The sequence below is a fragment of the Podarcis cretensis genome (assembly GCF_951804945.1).
Source record: "Podarcis cretensis genome assembly, chromosome: 10".
NCBI lineage: Eukaryota > Metazoa > Chordata > Lepidosauria > Squamata > Lacertidae > Podarcis > Podarcis cretensis.
In genome coordinates this window covers 38,030,754-38,050,734 of record NC_137179.1, presented here as the reverse complement: position 1 = coordinate 38,050,734, position 19,981 = coordinate 38,030,754, and the positions used below count along the sequence as shown (strand labels likewise).

Here is a 19,981-nt window from a genome sequence, read left to right as displayed (position 1 = left end):
TAACTCTATGGCGTTTTGGTTTAATAAAACATATAATTACAATGTTTTATAGCATTGAGTTCTTCGTTCCTCAAAATAGTAGTGATAAAGGAAGAAAGCCAATGACAGGTGTCATAGAAACACTTTCAATGTGATCCATGGAAAGTGTGCTTAATTCTACAATCAGGAACATGCTTACTTGAATTCCGTACCTACTGTGTGATTTAATTTCCCAGGTGAGGGTGTTGGGACTTGATCGTTCCCATTAGAACTTGTAGAATGTTTGTGCATCTTTAAACGGATAAGTTCCATGGATTCTAGTGGGGTTAAACTATGCCTAATCTTTCTTGTATTCAATAATCTTTCTTTCCATTTAATCAGACAATCATAGAATTGTAGAGTTGAAAGGGATCCTAAGGGTCCTCTAGTCCAACCCCCTGCAATGCTGAAATCTAGACTAAAGCACCCATGACAGAATGCCATCCAACCTCTGCTTAGGTTTCTGGACCCTTGATCATCTTGCTCACCTTCCTCTGTACAGGTTCCAGCTTGTCATTATCCTTCTTAAATTGTGGCACCCAGAACTGGACACAGTGCTTCAGGTGTGCCCTGACCAAAGCAGAGTGGTGCTATTATTTCCTTTGATCTGGACACTATACTTCTGTTGATGCATTAGAATAGTATTAGGGTTTTTTTGTTTTTTTTGCTGCTGCATCATACTGTTGACTAATGTTAAACTTTTTAAAAAATCAAACCCAAAATGTGATCATAATATGGTGCCTTGCATGCACTGTATAGCATTCATATTTGCACCAAGGAATTGTGCAAGCTTTTGCAAGGATGCAGAGTAAGAGCCAGACTAAATGTGACATTAGGAACACAGGAAGTGCCATATACCTGTTGGCCCATCTAGCTCAGTATTGCCTACACTGATTGGCAGGGGTAGAGAGAGTTTCAGACAAGAATCTTTCCCAGCCCTATGTGGAGATGCCACAAACTGAACCTGGGGCTTTCTACCTGCAAATCCATGATCTCTTCCACTGACCTGCAACCATTCCCTAAAATGCATATTTGAATTTAGCACGCACTGCTTCTTTTTTAAAAATGCAAATAGCTGCTAGGTGGTAGTGTGTGATCACTGTCAAAATTGAAGCATGTATGGAGGGAATTTTTTTAACCCTTTCTTGTTTTGATCTTGAATAAAATAGCTACTCTGAAGCTCCTAATAGAAATATGGTTTCGGAATAGTGATCTTTCTCATAGCTGCAGCAGGGGAGGAAACAGTTAAATTCACACTTCACACATGCTGTGATGCATCCTCTCAACAATGGGTTCTGTTTGCATTTTTAAAATTTGCACATAAATGCAAATACACTTTTAATGTCATGTCTGGTTTGACCTCTATTGGTTCATTTAACACAGGTTTGTCAATTGTCTATTTTACATACCCTCATCTTTATTAATAAGGAACACTCTAGTTTGAGCCTCTGGGCATATTCTTGAGGGAGGAGGCAGCGTTGCAGTCTAAGTGTGAAGTCACAATGGAAAAAACAATGGAAGTTTGCAGAATATGTACAGACACCTAAGATGTTATGTATTGTGATAGCTACACATTCCGGACAAATATACATTCATTTAGTGCAATATAAACATTTCTAATAAGCAGACTATTGTTAACAAATGACCGCTCCCCACATCAAATAGGGGTGCCTTCTATGTGATCACGTGCAGCCCCCCGGATCCCAGTGCGACTCCTGGTAGTTCGGACTGGCTTCATCCTCCCCAGGCTGGATACCTGGAGGTCTCTGCCCACCTCAGCCAATCTAGATTAGGGGCATCATGTAAGGGTGAAAAAACCCCTTTTTCTGTAGAAATATGGGATGCCTCAGTAACATATGTATCAGAAACTGACTGCGACATGCACATTTTTTTGTGTTGTTAGATTAGAAAAACTAAATAAAAACATTTATTAGAAGGAAGCAGCAGAGCAAAATATTCCAAGGACAACCAATCAATATGCCCAAACTTTTACAAAAGAACTCAGTCAAGGAAAGAATTGGAGGTGAATGCTCCCACTTCAGATGTATTTGGAGCACATCCAAACAAGTTTAATCTGAAGTGGTCTGAACCAACCGCTTTGGAGATTTGGAAAGGTTTTCATTTTTAGGGTCCTTCCTCAGGTTGATACTTTGATGTAGCTCCCACATTTGACTCGGGTGTTATCCATAAAGTGAAAATGCGAGGTAGAATGGGTGGGGTGTAATTCTGTGACAGACAGCTTTATTTTCCAACCAGGGAATAACTTTATCAGGGCTATTTCCCCCCCGCTTCCTGTCACAGTGCTTTTGGAATGATGTAAACGACCATGATAAAATACTCTTCTTTGCTCTTTGTGACTGGCAGCAGCAGTGCACAGGGTGTTTGAGAACCATGACTTACAAAAAATAAGACATTTTAGTGGCTCTTTTGCCATTAGTATCACATTAAGCACTATTAAGCATAGTATTTTATTTTTAGTACATCTGCTTTGCTAGAGAAAAAGTAGCTTAAGTAACTTTTCCTTACACTGAATTAGGTCTCACTCAGTAGGTGATTTTCCTGCCATCCTATTTGAGATTTGCTTAAAAAAACTACAACCTAGAGATGCCAGGATTCAACCAGGGACCTTTGCATGCCAAACATGTGCTCTACCATTGAGCTACAACTCCTCTACTACCAATTTGAAGGGTAACATCAACAGGCAGGAATGAAAAATAAATTAGAAACACAGTTGTATAGAAACTTTAGCTATTGTTTTATCAATTTGGCTGTGATATTGACCAGCTTTCTGGGAAAAAATTGTTCATTGTTATTCTAAATGAAATACCAAATCTGGTTTGAATTTGTGCTTTTATGGGCTTGTCTAGTACTTGTATCTAGCAGATGGATTATTTAGAGGAAAATGAAGCCACGAGGCTCTTTTACAGAGTCTGGGACTTGAGAGTTCTAAAAAAATGTATCCATCATACACTAGAAGCAGAGGCAGCTGGTATTAAAAGTGTGGATTCTACATCATCATCATCATCATCACTTAATCTCTAAGCAGGGTACAAAAAACTGAAGCAACAACAGACAGCTTGAACAAAATATTACAAAAATACAATTACCTATAAAATGTACATCCACAAAAGTCTCACAACAAGGAGTTCATGGAAACCGCAAATATCACCCTAGTATCTCACTCTACTTGTTTTTTATGTGCAGGCCTAAGGTAGATGGTACTTCCTGAGGCTGCCAACAGCTGTGTCCCACTCAGCTGCATTCTCTACACTCTGTTCCAGGTACAGAAGATTTATTGAGTTTCCCAGGGGGTCCTAAGGATGGGGAAAGGCACTCCCTTCACTCACAGCTCTTTCTTCACCCTCTGTTTCTCCTCCTCCTCCTCCTCCAGATCCCATTGAAGCAGTTAAACTGTTGTGTATTGAGTCAAAGGATTTTATATCTGTATTATTATTGTCTGTATTTGCATTAGGGTAAAGTAACTGCCTTTTGGTTCCAGAGGGTACAGCTACTATTGGTTCATTTAAGCTGCTGTATTTGGATCCTCTGTCTTATTGGTTTCCTCCAAAAGGCAGGACTGTGATTGCCTGATATTGTTCCCTCCAAAATGTATCCTTTCTAGCTAGTTCCCTGTCCCTATAAATGTAGCTCTCCCCTCCTCAGGTCTCAGTCTTGTTGCTTTAATAAAGAAGTGTTACTAGAGAACTGTCTCCAGCATATTATGTCAAGAGAGCTGAAATCACAAACCCCACATCACAACATAAACCACCATAACTTATTTGTTATCCTTAAGCTCTTCCTACCTATTCTACCAGAGGTCTGCCAACAGAAGTTCCACTCATTTAGCCACAGCTGCTAAATGATTCAGAGGGAGTACACTTCTGGATGCAACATACAAGTGACAAAGAGGCGTCTTTGAAGACGGGTCCATTAGGGTGAATGAGGCACTGCCCCACCAGGCTCAAGCAGCCCCCATCCTGCTGTATTTGGAGCCCAGAAGGAATTTGTCTGCAAACAGATTGGCCCCCTTTGCAGGTTTTGCTTTCCTGATAGCAATAGTCACAACTTTGGCAGAGGGAATCCTAGTCTAACAGCAGGTGGGGGGTGAAGTGGTGTGTCACCCCAACCTCAGAAAAGGCGTGTTCACAGGGTACCCCGTTAGAGAGGTCTAGATCAGGCCTAGGCAAACTCGGCCCTCCAGATGTTTTGGGGCTATAACTCCCATGATCCCTAGATAACAGGACCAGTGGTCAGGGATGATGGGGATTGTAGTCCCAAAACATCTGGAGGGCCGAGTTTGCCTATGCCTGGTCTAGATGGAAGTCTCTGTCCAAAAGCCAAGGCATTTGGCTGATGGTCCATAGAGCTGCCTTCAGCAGCCTGGGAGGGCCATCTGTGTAGGTCTGCATCTTGTGGATAGCCCATTAATCCTAGGCTCGACCCTGTCATGCCTCAGCCCTATACCAGGAGGCTGAGAGGGATATACACCCAATGTTTAAGCCAAATCCTACCTCCATCTGGATTTGACAAAGTTGTGACCAATTTTACAATACGAGAGCGTTTTCTTGTCCAGTTTGTTCACTTTCCTTAATGCCTTGATCCCTGGGAAGGGTTCACTGTGCATGGGTCTGCAATAATATTGTTATTAGTGGAATTTGCATCCTACCTTTTTTCTGGTGTTTGAGCTTCAGAGACTTGCCAGCAATCATTTAGTTGGATTGGATTTATGGCTGAAGTTATTTAATTTTTTTATCACCCTTCATCCTAAAATTACAGGACAGTTCACAGCATAAAAGTACAAAATGAGAACACAAAATGCATAAAAAACAAACCAATAACCCCCCCCCTTCCACCACCACCCCAATTTAAAAGAGTGTTAATCAGCCAAAGGCCTGTTTATAGAGAAACATTTTTGCCTGGCACTTAAATGTAATGAAGGTGCCAGGCAAGCCTCTCTGGGGAGAGCATTCCACAAATGGAGCCACTGCAGAAAAGGCCCACTCTCATGTTGCCTCCCCCCGGACCTCTCATGGGTGAGGCTCATGAACAAGGGCCTCAGATGATGCAGGGTCCAGGTCGGTTTATATGGGAAGAGGCAGTCCTTGAGGTATTGCAGTCTTGGATTGGAAGCTGTACCTATCAACAAATATCCTGCATCTAATAACCTGTGACATCACACACACACACACACACACACACACACACACATATTTTCCTCGTATGCTGTGTCTGTTGGATTTTGTTTCATATTTGAAACATCACTAGTGACACCAGTCTGGTATTTTACAATTCTGAGTTGCCTTGTTTGTTGCACCTGCTCCAGGAAGGAGCACTCTGCCCTGTACGAACTGGAGGCTGCAGCAGTCAACTCTGTGGCACCCGAGTTCGGTTTCTAATTGATGCTTCATAATGAGTCTGTGTATAACCCCAGTAATTTTGACAATCTGCTATAGGCATTCATTATTGTACACAAAAAGAACATGTTAACTTGGCTGCTGTTAATACATTTCCAGCTTTATTTAGCGTGATCTATAATGGTCATTTTTAGCATTTTCTTGCTGTTTCTTTACCATAGTGATTCCATAATGGGTTTGTGATTCTATGCAAGTGCTTAAGAATTATGTTTCTTTTGGCTGTATAATTTAACCAGGCTGGTATATCAATCTTGACATAAATCTGTTTCATAATTTGCACAAGGACCTGGTTGCGTTGTTCACAATGTAAAAAGTTGATCCTGATTAAATTATAAAGTAGATAACCAAATGTCTGCAAGTGTCTCTGTAATTTCTATTCATTTAGCAGAATACGTATGTCAATTGGCAATCTAAACAAATAATAGACTATATGGTTGTCTGAATCATAGAATCGTAGAGTTGAAAGGGACCAAAAGGGTCATCTAGTCCAAACCCATACAATGCAGGAATCACATCGAAAGAATGCTTAATATATAATTTTGGGAAATTGATGTCTCTGTTTGGCACACAGAAATTTCAGTGAGCACTGGATAACCAGGGGTAAGAAAACTGTGCCCCTCCATTAGTTACTAGACTTCAGCTCCCACCAGCCGTGACCACTGGCCATGTTTGCTGTGGCTTTGGAGTTGCATGAGAGTTGGAGTCCAACAACATGTGAAGGGCCACAGGTTCCCTAACCCTGCTCTTATGTTAGAAGCATCAAGGGCAGGCAAGCTGCACTCAGTACCACACGTTTATATATTTGGTCTCAGCTCTATGTCTCCTTTGGATACTATGCTCCCTGAGTACTTGAAGGACCATCTTTCACTGGGCAAACCTGCCTGTACATTGAGGTGCTATTGATGGTCCTTCTTCAGGTGTCTTCACCTTTAGAAACTGTGACACCTCTTTCTTCCCCAATGCAACCTATTGCACTGGGATATGAGTATACTCCTGCAACATTACACTCAATGGGATTCCTATTATTAAGAAAGATGAGTTTGTTTTATATTTTACTGCTTGACCTACTGTATTCTTATGCTAACATTTTATGGGCGAGCATGAGGAAGGAGGGAGATGCAGCCCAAGATAGGAGAAGAGGTGGTAAGGGAACACCTAGCTACTTTACATGAATTCAAATTTCCAGGGCCTGATGAGCTGCACCCAAGGGTATCAAAGGAGCTTGTGGATGGAATCTTTGAGAATTCTTGGAGAACAGGTAATGTCCCTGCAGACTGGAGGAAGGCAAATGTCCCCATGTTCCAAAAAAAAAGGGGGGGGGGAGACCCAAATAACAGGTAAGCCTGATGTGACATTAGAGGTTTCAAAGTATCTGGCCCTGTTGTTTTTCAACATCTTTATAATTGACTTGGATGAAGGAATTGAGGGGATACTCATCAATTTTGCAGATGATACCAAACTGGGAGGGGTAGTTAATGTCACAGAAGAATTGTTATAATCAGGATTCAGTATGATCTTAACAGAGTGGAGAACTGGGCCCATACTAACAAAATGAGGGTGACCAAGATGATCATGGGTCTGGAAACCAAGCCTTATGAGAAATGCTTGAGGGAGTTGGGTATGTTTAGCCTGGATATGAGGAGACTGAGAGGAGATATAATAGACATCTTCTAATACTTAAAAGGCTGTTACATGGAAGATGGAGCAAGCTTGTTTTCTCTTGCTCTGGAGGCCAGGACCCAAACCAATGGGTTCAAGTTACAAGAAAGATTCTAGCTACTGGAAACTCTCAGAACATTCAAAAATCCATCAGATTCCATAAGTCTCCAGGGGTAGAACATCTTAATAGTCCACCTGCACAGGCAAAGGTTGTTGCTATGAGATAAAACCATAGGTTATCTAACATCACATTTGAGACCACTTCCACCACTTCAGTCAAGGAAACTATTGGGATGCTAGGGCAGTCTCTGCATCTGGGACCTTCTTATTGTTTCTGCCACTGTTTCTGGTCTCCAGTCCAGTAAAACTTGTATAATAAAATGAATTTGGCATTGGAGTGGATTCAGAATTTCCTGCTTCTAGTGCTGCAATAAAATAGGTTTCTGCCATACAGTATGGCTAGTCTAAATCCTCCATACAGAACTTGTGTAGTTACATTTGAAAGTATTGGCTGCAACCCTGCACATATTTGCATATGCTTATGTCCCACTGATTTCCTGGGAGTTCTATGAAGGTTATTATGAGAGTATCCTTTTATCCATAATTCAGCTCATTGGAATTAGATACAAGGCACATGGTAGATAAGTTTTGTTTTGTTTTGTTTTGTTTTTAAAAAAGAACTTTTAAAACTATGAAATACATAAAACAATTTATTTGATGGAGCTGTAGTCTTACAATAATTCAGCAAAATATAAAATAGTGTATTTTTTGGTTTGTTTTCATCTGCACTTACTGTTTTCTAAAAATGTAAACATACATTGACAATAATTTGCACTCAGTATTTTTATTTGCTATGTTTTATTTCTACAATCATGTTAAATGTAGCATGCAAATAACTGAATAACAATAATGGTGTACATGTTTCACTGTAAAGTAACAATTCCATTTTAAAGATTTAAACAAACCACACCAAAACATTTTTTACTGATTAAATATAAAATGCATTAACAAAATAAAAACCTGGAAAATGTTGCTTTTTTCAATTCTTTGCATAAATCATAGTTAACTGGGGTTTTAAAATATGTTTTTGTATGTGCTATCAATTTATATAGCTATACTGATTTATTGCTTTCCTGTGTAATATAATCACAACAAGAAAACAACTCAAAGGAATAAAAGTGGATGAGAACCTTTGATTTGAATATAGGAAAATAATGTACATATATTGGTCCAGCCCTAAAGTACTAAATACTCTATCTAGATCAGAATATGCCTGACTTCTGCAAACCTGAGTTAGGACTGCACACCTGAGTAGGACTGCACACAAGGAGTGGTGTGTGTTTATCATGCATGTACAGTGCTTTTTAAAAATATCCTTTTGAAACTCAGGCTGTACTTGTCTAGAAAAGAAACATGAAAACAATTTTGTCCACAATCTATGGGGACTTCCTAGCTTTACAAAACTTTGACCTCACAGATTTTCTAGAACAGAAGCATTCTTTTTAAAGGTGGCCATGCTGCTTGTTAACAAACACAATTGACATTCTGCAATACGGCATTCTAGCTTTAAAGTGTGGTAAATTATGAAAATGGAGGTGGCCACTGAATGAAGTAATGCACAAATCACTCCACAGTGATATCAGCAGCCATTCGGAGACAGCTGTACATTTCTTGAGGAAGATCAGATCTTGTGAGATTATTTGCATCCAAACGCAGATGTCTGACCCTTGAGTAGGCTAGCGCTCCAACCACTTTGCAAAAGCTGCTCACTGGAAATTCTGTAATATCAAAGGCACATTATTAGTAGCAGAATCATATACAGTGGTCCCTTGGTTTAAGAACAGCTTAGTTTATGAACAACTTGGATTAAGAATGCTTCAAACCTGGAAGTAGGTATTTTGGTTTGTGAACTTTGCCTTGGAAGCAGAACATGTTCTACTTCCTGTTGAGTGTGTTCCATTTGTAAATTGAGTCCCCCACTGCTATGGGAAAGCACGCCTTGGTTTAAGAATGCTTTGGTTTAAGAACGGACTTCCGGAACGGATTAAGTTCCTAAACCAAGGTACTACTGTATTCCCCAAGTGGTATTCCCTGGAATGTACCAAGATTTTGTATACTGAAACATATATTGGCTATTGGATTTGTCTTCTTTGCAATAACATCATGATTGTGGCATGTGATCATCTCATAGTCATAGTCAAAGGGATCCATGTCTGTGTTCTTAGATTCATAGCTAATTATAAAAATAAATGAATTAACGTCTGATATTGTATTATTTTAAGATATTTTCTCTACAACACATGAGAATTATACAATTCCTCCCCCTGCTGCATTAAATTATAATTACTATCAACAACTCAGTATCTCCTGAAATTCTTGGAATTAGTGAAGTTTGCTAACAAATATTTCAAACGGAGTGTTAGTATTTTTCATTTTGTAGATAAATTGGAAGGGGTAGCAAAGTTATTAAATGAAGATAATTATTGCAAAAGATTGTGGAAACAAACTGGTGATTAACAAATTTTGGCAATCAGAACAAGTTTTTTTTAATTATTACAATTTTAGGATTCTAAAATTGGTCTCCTTATAACAATTGTAAATGAAAGATTTGCACTAGATTTGAGACAGGGGTAAATTTATAGAATAAATTCTGTAATTTTAAACTCGAGACCTCATTTGTGGTCCATTGTGGTCTGGAAGGTTTCCCTCAATCTTGTATGGGGTAGATTAAAGAAGTGCTCCTTTAGGGAGAGATTTGCTCAATTGAGACTGAAGGTCTCATCAGAGTTTTAGCTGGCTGGTAATGGTAACTAACTAATACTTCCACTCATAAATTTGGTTTTATCTTTGCATTCTTTGGCACTAGTTAAATTTCCATTGCCACTGAGGCCAAACTAGACTTGATGCAGCAGTGGTTGGTGGGGCTGCACAGGTGGGACTGTGTTGGTTGAGCTCTTGACTTCCCACTGCCATGCATCATTGGGCCTGCACCATGCTGAGCTCCCAGCTGCCATGCCCCCACCCTCCACTGCCGTAGCAACCAACAGTGATGCAAATCATTGGGCAACCAGGAGAACAATGCAGCCCCACGTGCAAAGCCCCATCAAGTGCTACTGGTTTGATGACAAATCCAGGTCTGTTAACCCAGGTGGCTGCCACACAGTTAAAAAGCAGCAGAAGCACACTGTGACTTGGAGAGGCGAAGTAGAGGTAAAGCTGAGGTTTTTTACTTTCTCAACAGTTGTCTGGCCACTACAAAACTGATTAAGAGCTGATTAATCTGATGAAGCATACCAAAATCAGATAAAATATACCAAAATACAAATTGCAGACATTTTAAAGAAGAATGACATGAAGCAACTGAAAGCATTCAAAGTAAGGCTAATCCAGTAATATATTACTGTCCTGCAATGAGAACATCAGTCTGCCCATAAAATGTGGGGAAATGTTTGAGTAGGAACATTTATTAATAATAATAATAATAATAATAATAATAATAATAATAATAATAATAATAATAATATTTCACTGCAAGATGCAGATTGATGTGATACCTTTGCTTGATATCACTGGAAACACCTGGAGATTTCAAAATGATGACCTGTTGATGTATGGATGCATGAATATGAAAATAACTTTCTATACAATCAACCATGGGTTGCCTTGCTGGGATGGAACAGATGGGAGACCATTTTGCAGTGACACAAGTCCTCTCTTGTCTGTAGGTCTCGGAGGGTAGTGCTTTGAGGACTTGTGTTCAACCCATTGACTGAGGTTCCACAGGGTTCAGTTTCATCCCCTTTGCATTTCAGAATCTTCATGAAACCACTGGGAGAGACTATCTGGGAATGGGTTTTCATCAGTATGCCAATATCTTCTTTCAGTTGTATTCTGGTGAAAAGGTTCTTACAAGGTACTCCAAAACACTGGTTATGTGGAGCTAGGGTATCTTTTCTCTCTATGTCCTGGAGCAACAGAAGACATTGTTCTTTAAACAAGTTTTTGATTCTGTTGCTGCTTAACTTACTTTATTGATTGATCGTTTTGGCTCTTGGATGCTGTTTGTAGTCTATTGTGTTTTTGAGATTACAGTATTGTGATTTTATGCTTTTTATATATATTGTAAGCTGCTTTGAGCAACTCCTTTTTGGGATACACATTTTGTATAAATAGGAATAAATAAAGCATCTGCTTTATCAGGAGCTCTTTAAAAGTGTGTCAAATATCTATCATCTAATACATTTTATATATATCAAGCACTGTACTAATAATCATGGTCAAGCTGCTAGATTTAAGTTGTCAGGCCAGCGTTCATAGTGGCCATGTGCAAATTTAGCAGTGTTAACAGTTACTAAGACTGAACACTGGCTGAAGCTGGTTCCTGGTTTGGTGCTGTAGTCTAGACAAGGAGAAGACTACTGTTTAACTTCTATTCACCCAATAACCAAGAGGTTGTATAAGTTTAGTGTTTATACATTACCTTGGGTACCCATGGGCGCACATTGTTTTTCAGAGTCTTCTAGTCACCCTTTCCCAACTCTTATTCTGAAAACTAATAGCCACAAATGAAGAGGACCAATAGTGGCTGCTTGTTTCTTTACTGCTATGCCTCTTTCCAAGTCGTCTTTTTTGCTTTTGCCGGATTGTTTCCCTTTTACCATGACTTATTACTCCAGCAAAGAAATTTCAGTGAAGCGCATCTACAGTAGACATGTTCCTTGTGTTGATTTTTTCAAAACAAAATTTGACACCTCTTCACCCCATGCTAGTTTGATCATGCCATTAAGAATACTTTCACTGGAATAAGGATGGAAAGTGTTAGTGGCCCATTCTGTGTTATTTGAGTCCACTGGCAAGTCTTGCATGAGTTCTCATGCATCTGTTGAATACCACAATGCTCCCTTTAGGTAGTTATAGCTTTTTATTTATTACTAGTAGCAGCAATAGCAACATTACAATGACACGTTTCTTGTATATTAGTGGACTTCTTTTCAAATAATTTTCACCTAGCGTTTTCTTTTTAGGCCTATTTCTGGAGTCATCACTTAGCATCCTATTCGTTAGATGAGTTTTTGGTTTTTGTGTGCAAATTCAGATCATAAATGGGTGATAGCCAACATTAGTCATGAAATAGACCAATTGAAATCAGTGGACTTAAGCCCACTGATTTCAGTGGGCTTAGTTGGAGTATGACTAATGTTGGATATCACTCAATATCATTAATTGATTTTCCCATGTTTTATGCACTGTGGCGCTGTGGGTTAAAGCCTCAGCGCCTAGGGCTTGCCGATCGAAAGGTCGGCGGTTCGAATCCCTGCGGCGGGGTGCGCTCCCGCTGCTCGGTCCCAGCACCTGCCAACCTAGCAGTTCGAAAGCACCTCCGGGTGCAAGTAGATAAATAGGGACCGCTTACCAGCGGGAAGGTAAACGGCGTTTCCGTGTGCGGCTCTGGCTCGCCAGAGCAGTGATGTCACGCTGGCCACGTGACCCGGAAGTGTCTCCGGACAGCGCTGGCCCCTGGCCTCTTGAGTGAGATGGGCGCACAACCCCAGAGTCTGTCAAGACTGGCCCGTACGGGCAGGGGTACCTTTACCTTTACCTTACAGCCTCCTAGCTACCTCATGACCTCAATCCATGGGTTCTGAATCAAGGAGACCCACACTGGGCTAAAATGGGGACCACCTGCCTAGCCCTGGATCTGGTCCCAAAATACTTTGGAGGGGGGGGAGCTTATGTTTAATTTGGGGTGGGTTTTGGGGGGTGGTTGTGTGTGTGTGTGTTTTAAGCCCTAATTAGACATACAGCCAGAAGGGGTTTTTTTTCTCTTTCCTCCCCTCCCAACAAATAGCAGGGGGTAAATTCTGTGGGTATTCCTCTGCAGGCAGCTTCTTTGGAGCCCCATTGAAATTAATAGGAGAGCAAGCTGGTGCTCAAATGAACCCTAACAATTAGAGATGGGATTGTGCAAACAATTTTCTAAGTGAACTATGCCTACTTATGTTGCAGTAGAGTGGATTTATTGTTTTCATAGATAGTAGATACGTTGAAGTATATCACAATTAGAAAAGAAAGCCAAAGGGGGCTACTAATCAAAACACCAGGTTTGCTTTGAAAGCAATGCTTCCCACAAGAGATGGTAAGCACCAAGTTCATGCCACACTATGAACTGAATACAGGTTATAAAGATCACCTGCTTTCTCCATCTAGTGCATGTATTATCACCATACAGTATTGTTTAGGACAACCAGAACTACTTTTCTGAAAGAAGAAAAACACCATTTTTGTCACCAGGTCTGTTGTTTTCCAATGTGCCACCTTCAGGCAGGTTTCATTCATCTCCTCCAGCACTTTGCTAGGTGAGACAGAATAAATGAAACTCCTGTTTGTGATGATTATTTGTTCACCAGTGAATAGATTTTTTATGAAGGGAATCTCAGATCCCACTGCTCTTAATTCTAATTCTTCATATTATTGTTCATATATTTATAGTACACTATTCTCAATTATTTTGATACTGGTTTTGTTGGTTACAAGTTGGCATCCCAATGTGCATGTCTTGTATAATTTTTGACATCATAAAATACACAAAGTGCTGTATTTTAGCAGAACTATATTCAGGCAAGAAGTTTGGTTCGTCACTTCTGTGGAAATATAGCAGGGCTGGCCCACTATGAGGTAGTGGCTTCTGCTAAGTTCTCATGAGTTCTTGCCAAAATATCACGAGATCTTGCGAGATCTCATGTGCTCTGCAAGATCTCACTGGAACGCATCCTCGCGGCTGCTTTGTGGTCGCTACCATGCAACTCAGGTAAGGGAAAGTTTGGCAGAGATAGGGCTTCAGTGGTGGAACCTTCCCATGTCTCCTCAGATGGGACGGGCCAGCCCTGACCCTATAGTTATCTCTGTGAGGAAACCAATGTATGAATGCATCCTGGCAATAATATCACTCCCTGTAAGGAGTACTAAGCAGTGCACGCAGGAGGGAGTTCCACAGGTCAAACTTAAGGACACACCTGTTATTTAGCTAACATTTCATTGTATCACCTTTACCTTTTTTTTAAAAGGGAAACATTACTCACTGTTTATCTGATTGACTTGGAGGTAGTAGTTTTCGAGATGCTCATTTACTGTTGGAATGCTCTTCAGCTGATTATAGGAGAGATCCAGCTCAACAAGGGTAGATATATTGAAAGCATTGCCTGGTATTCCAGAATCTGTCAACTTATTGTGAGATAGACGTAAATACTGAAGATCTTTAAAACCCTGGAAATACTGATCAGGAATGTTGGAAATCTGATTATTGTCAAAATATAGCATCATTAAATTAGGAGGCAGTCCCAAAGGCAGTTTAGTAATCTTATTAAAGCTCAAGTCAAGATACAAAAGTGCATTTAGGCCTTTAAAAACTCCAGAAAGTGTATCTTCAGACAGTTGGTTGTGCTGTAGGTGAATGACAGTCAGATTCACTAGTCCTTCAAATGTGTTGGGATTGATTTTTGAAATTTTGTTATGAGTGAGTTGCACGTCATCCAGAGTATTGGGAAGTGGTCCAACAGCTTCGGTTAAATTGTTGTTATTAATATGAAGTTTTTTCAAACTCTTTAGCTTGGCGAAGACTTTGCCTTTTATTTTTGAATTTTCCAGATGGTTATGATCTAGGATTAGCCACTCCAGGTCTGTTACATTATCAAAAGCTTTCTCTTCTATGCCTTCGATCATATTATGGCGGAGATACAGGTATTTAATTCCAGGAGGAATAATTGGGAGACTCTTCAGTTTAAGATTGTCACAATACATGGCTGATGGATAGCTTATAGGGCAAGTACATTCTGGTGCACAGACTGCTGTTGAGTGATCAAACATTGAAACAGCATAACCATAATCAGGCTGTGGAGCATAATACCCATCATAATCATATTGACAGAAGATGCCACTAATCAAGAAAAGGAAGAAAGGAAGAGAATTCAGATGCATCTTTGCAGTGTGTGTTGCTCCTGTTGAGGGAGATAAAATGCATACAGTTACTTGACTGGTGATTACAAGGAAGCATATCAAAATAATAAAAACAGAAGTTCATTTTTCTATGAAGGGATGTATGGAAAATGAACTGACTGTATGAAAGTAAAGTGAAATTCGGTGCATTGTTAATAGTTATGATGGATAGAGAAATTAATATAGCTCAGAATATCTGTGTTCATATTCCAGTCAGGGATTGAGCCAGTTGGGATACTTTGGGCCTGTCATTGTTTCAATGTAACATACCTGTCCATGTGAAGATAAAATGGGATCACCCATGTATGATGACCATGGTGCAAAGTGGAATACAATGTCATACATTATCTGTTACAAGAACTTCTTCATGCATGTCCAACATCCTACATAGATATCACTTTCACATAACCATCATGTGCTAGACCATTTTCTTGCCTCAGTAATGGACTGGATGAGAGCCAATAAACTGAAGCTCAATCCAGATAACACTGAGGCACTGTTAGTAAGTGGTTTCCTAGATTGTATGGGTAGGAGGTGGCCTGTTCTTGATGGAATAACATTCTCTTTGAAGGTTGCAGGTACTTCTTTATCCTTGAGGCTCAGGTGGCTTCAGTGATACAGAGTACCTTCCATCAGCTTTGGCTAGGGGCCCAGCTATGCCTCTATCAGGACAGGGATAGCCCAATTCTGTCTATGCTCTGGTAATATCTAGATTAGATTGCTGCAACACATTATATGTGGGGCTGCCTCTGAAGATGGAAACTTCAACCGGTGCAGAAATTAGCAGATAAGTTGCTAACCGGGGCAAGAAGGTTAGAGCATATAAAGGCAATCCTGGCCCTACTGCACTGGCTGCCAATTAGTTTATGGGCCCAATTTAAAGTTATGGTTTTGATCAGAAAGCCTTAAACGGCTTAGGACTGCAATACCTCAAGGACTGCCTCTCTCCATATGAACTGACCTGGATCTTGTGATCATCATCTGAGGCCCTTCTTCATGTCTCCTCCACAAGAGGTCTGGAAGATGGCAACATGAGAACAGGCCTTTTCTGTGGTGGCTCCTCATTTAGGGAATGCTCTCTCCAGGGAGACTTTGTTACATATCTCTAGGCACCAGGCAAATTGGCTAATTAAACAATCTATTGTCTTTTAAACTCTGTGGGGCACGTGTTGCTGTTTTTGTTTGTTACTGTGGTGGGTATTTATGTGCTTTTAGATTGTAGACCTCCCTGTAATACTGGCATGAAGGGTATTATATAAATTTAATAAATAATAATACATTATGAACACACACTTTGGCATGCATTCATGTTGTTGGGTCAGACTTTATTGGGGGTGTGCATGTGTTCATACTTTTCTTTATAAAGCTGCACAAATTGTGTACAATAGGGAGAAAAATGAAATGGCATGAACCCAAGCCTTTATGCCATATTTGTAACAATTTCACTAGGAAATCAGAAAACATTAGGAAATGGATGCATAATACATATTGGAAATAGCAAGTCTTATTGTATTTTTGTTTAACATGTTTCATTTAAATATGATGGTTAACACATGCATTAAAGCATATTCACAGAAACATAAGAACATATTCTGCTTTCTTAACATACTGGATGGAACATGTGTCTTTCATGTAGTTCCTTATTTGTTACATTTAGGTTATTAGACATATGTTTGACTTCAGCCTTTTTCCAAAGCAACAGTTCTTTGTAGTAAACATTCCTATTGTTTCATAATATACACCTTTTTAGAATACCTCCACAAAGTGGGATACTTTATTTGGGTTTGATGAGGATAGGCTACTTGAGCATTTCAGCTGTTTACCTTTGAAATTCCACAAGTAACAATTGCATCTCAAAACTTGGGAACACACTTCAGCCTGACTGTCAGTAGTATTTCAGTCATTAGTGCAGGGGAAATGTGGCCAAAACGTATCTGCACAACCTCACAATGGAATCAGCTGAAAACTTTTATGTGGTCAGTTGTCAACTTAGTACTTATAGGAGCTTCTGTAAGTCCATACTGTTCTCAATGAACAAGAGTTTGTTTTGGTAGGGGTACCCTTGGCAGAGGTTGAAATAGAAGTGAGATAGAAATTTGGGGAAATTTAGTAGAATGACTAGCACAGAAATTTAGGAAATCAATAAATAAATGCTGGCCAGAGTATGGTCTGAAGGCAAATGAGGCCATCATCACCTTGCTGTAACTAAGCAAGTCTGGGTCTGGTCAGTGTCTGGAAGGGGGACCATCTGGGAACCTCATGTATGCCCCTTGGGTTCTGTGATGGAAGAAAGGCAGGATATAAATGTAAGAAAAGGAAGAAATGCCTCCATGGAAGCTAATCTTTGCAATGCAGCTGCCACAGCTGCATTAGATTTGGACAGCCATAAGCAAATTTCATGTTCTCATGTTACAAGTGCATATTCTTTTGCCACTTGATTTTTTTGCCCTGGATAAATATGCCTAGCAATATCTTAATGGAATGGCTGGATCATTTCTGTGTGCTGCACATGAAAATAAAAATTTAAAAACCTATTGCTTGTACTAATTACTTGGGCAGCAAAAGCTTTTTTGCCCTAGGCAGTGATCATTCTGAAACACTGCATCCTCCCCATCCCAGAGAAATTTTACAATATTGCCCTTGAGACCATAATATATAAATGCACCTTATTTTTTAGCTGTAGCAATTTATTTTTAAAATAAAACATTTCTGTGTAGAAATAATAAGAGAAATAATAGTTGGGTGTGTAGAAAAAGAAAATGTTGGGCCTTGGTATTCATTTATGAAATATAATTAATTTATTCAGTGAATCCTTGCAAATTAGAGTTTATTAGGACCTTGGAAGTTTTGACAAGATAGAATTGGGGAAGTGAAAGACATATGGATGAGATGGTTGAGCTTCCATTGGAGATACTGGAAAAATTTCATTGATTTTAGTGGAGTTAGACAAATACTCAAACAAAAGGTTTTATATTTTAACTCCTAACCAATATATTTAAAAGATCTAGGATGGCGTAGTATGTGGATGACTCCTTCAAGATTTCTCTTTAAAATTTGACTGACAGTTCATCATTGTGCTTTGTAGTCCTAAGTATTACCATTTCATGTGTGTGAATCAAGATAATTGGGTCATTAGTAAACTGGTACTTTATGAACACTTCTCTGACACACATGTTTGAAAATCTTCTAAAAATCTCCTTAAAATTTCTATTGCAAGCATTACTTTGACATTTGGTATCTTCTTCCATAAAAAAGCGAATTACTTTGCAGTAAGCAAGCAAACTTACTTGTGTGCTAGTTTTAAAAGTTTCATTATGAAGACTCCAGAACACTTCCATGAAACAGGGAAATTAAACAGTAAACTGCTGCACACAAAACTCCCCAGCATATAATATTTTGGATAGACTTATTTCATAATATTCCAATTACAGTGGAGTCAAATTAAGCATATTGATTTAAATTTTAACTCCATTTAAAAATTAAATTTAATTTGTTAACATACTAATCAGTAGTTGGATATACAGAAATTTTCGTTTGCTAGGATTCCCACCCACCTACCCAAAGGCTTGGTCATTTGTACTGAATGTCCCTTCTCGTAGAAGCCAACATGTTCTACAAAGGAGTACAACAATAACCCACAAAACATGTGGAGCATTTAAAAACAAACTGTGAAGGCAACTGCACAAAAGCAACTGTACTCAGTTTGCAAATTGGCAAAGTTGTGGCATGTTCTCATTACTGCTTCCTTCAGCTGCTTGATTGTTAGTGTTAAAGCATGCGAGAGCACTTACCTTTCTGACTTGAAGCTGCTTGCTTTAATTCCCACAGCAGATTCAGTAAGGGACTGGATCAACCAATATATGCTATAAACAGTGTCAGAAGGTAACTGGCTGCCAGATCCTCTGTGATACAAGGGCTTGGGGGGAAAATCCTAGTCACGCTGTTGTCTGAGGCTATGTCATCATGGGATTCTAGTGGTGCGGTATGTAAAACTGCTGCTGTCTAATCAAGTGCAGGTGGACACTGAATTGTAAAGGACAACCCATCTGTTCTCCCTGTGGAACAGGATGGAGATAACCCCTTTAAGGAACCTGAAAAAGTTCAAGCTGACTACCACAGCATGAACAACAGAATTATAAAAGGGGGAAAAACAATTTTAAATAATGCTCAAATTGCAAACAGACATTGCATTTTCCCTAGCTCATTTTATAGCCTTCAGCAAAATCTAACAAATAACTCTCAAACCTCAGTGTAGCCACAGTTCTTAAGCCAAATGACTCATTCCTTTTTTCTTGTTTTTCTTTCTGCTAAGTTATGTACAGTACATAATGGTTCAATGAAAGCTATAGCAGTGGAAAAAATATATAACCCCAAATGGTGAAACTACACAAGGTTTTTCCTTTACTGTACTGTAAAAAAAGTATTAGTAAAAGGGAAGATTGGATATGATGGTTCTGGTTAAATATACATCTAACCATAAACCATGTACATTTTATTTTATGGCTTAACCTAAATATTTATATAACAAAAACTCTCTCTCTCTCTCTCTGTACACACACACACACACACACACACACACACTCATAATGTTGAGATAGAAATAAATGGTTGGCAGCTTCCTTAAAATTATACTAACATTTGTCCCTTTTAGGACTTAAAGACATTCAGAATCTGGAAGCAATCAACTGAGTGTTGTCTGTTTCTTATTTCATGGATACTGTTCAAGAATGCTTCCTAAAGCTTGGATGTGAATGCTATTGAAATAAGGCACTGCCAAATATAATGCTATAAAAATAAGGAAAATAACTGGCAAAACTTTAAGTATTCTTTCTGGTTCCAATATATCCAGAAAATTCCCATCAAAGATCTCCATTTTGTCTGAGACACATTGCTCCTTT

The 19,981-nt window shown here is 39.3% G+C and overlaps 1 protein-coding gene and 1 long non-coding RNA gene across 8 annotated transcripts in view; one reads left to right on the top strand and one right to left on the bottom strand.

Annotated features, from left to right (window-relative positions):
* The window catches only part of LOC307225574, a 196,414-nt gene that overhangs the window by 10,961 nt on the left and 165,472 nt on the right, over window positions 1-19,981 (top strand). The window lies entirely within an intron of this gene.
* Window positions 7,789-19,172, bottom strand: LUM (lumican). Its single transcript, XM_079993472.1, has 3 exons — window positions 18,875-19,172; window positions 14,171-15,085; window positions 7,789-8,869 (listed from the first exon to the last, which is right to left on the bottom strand). The coding sequence occupies exons 2-3, from the start codon at window positions 15,063-15,065 to the stop codon at window positions 8,715-8,717; spliced, it is 1,050 nt and encodes a 349-aa protein (XP_079849598.1). The 5' UTR covers window positions 15,066-15,085; window positions 18,875-19,172; the 3' UTR covers window positions 7,789-8,714.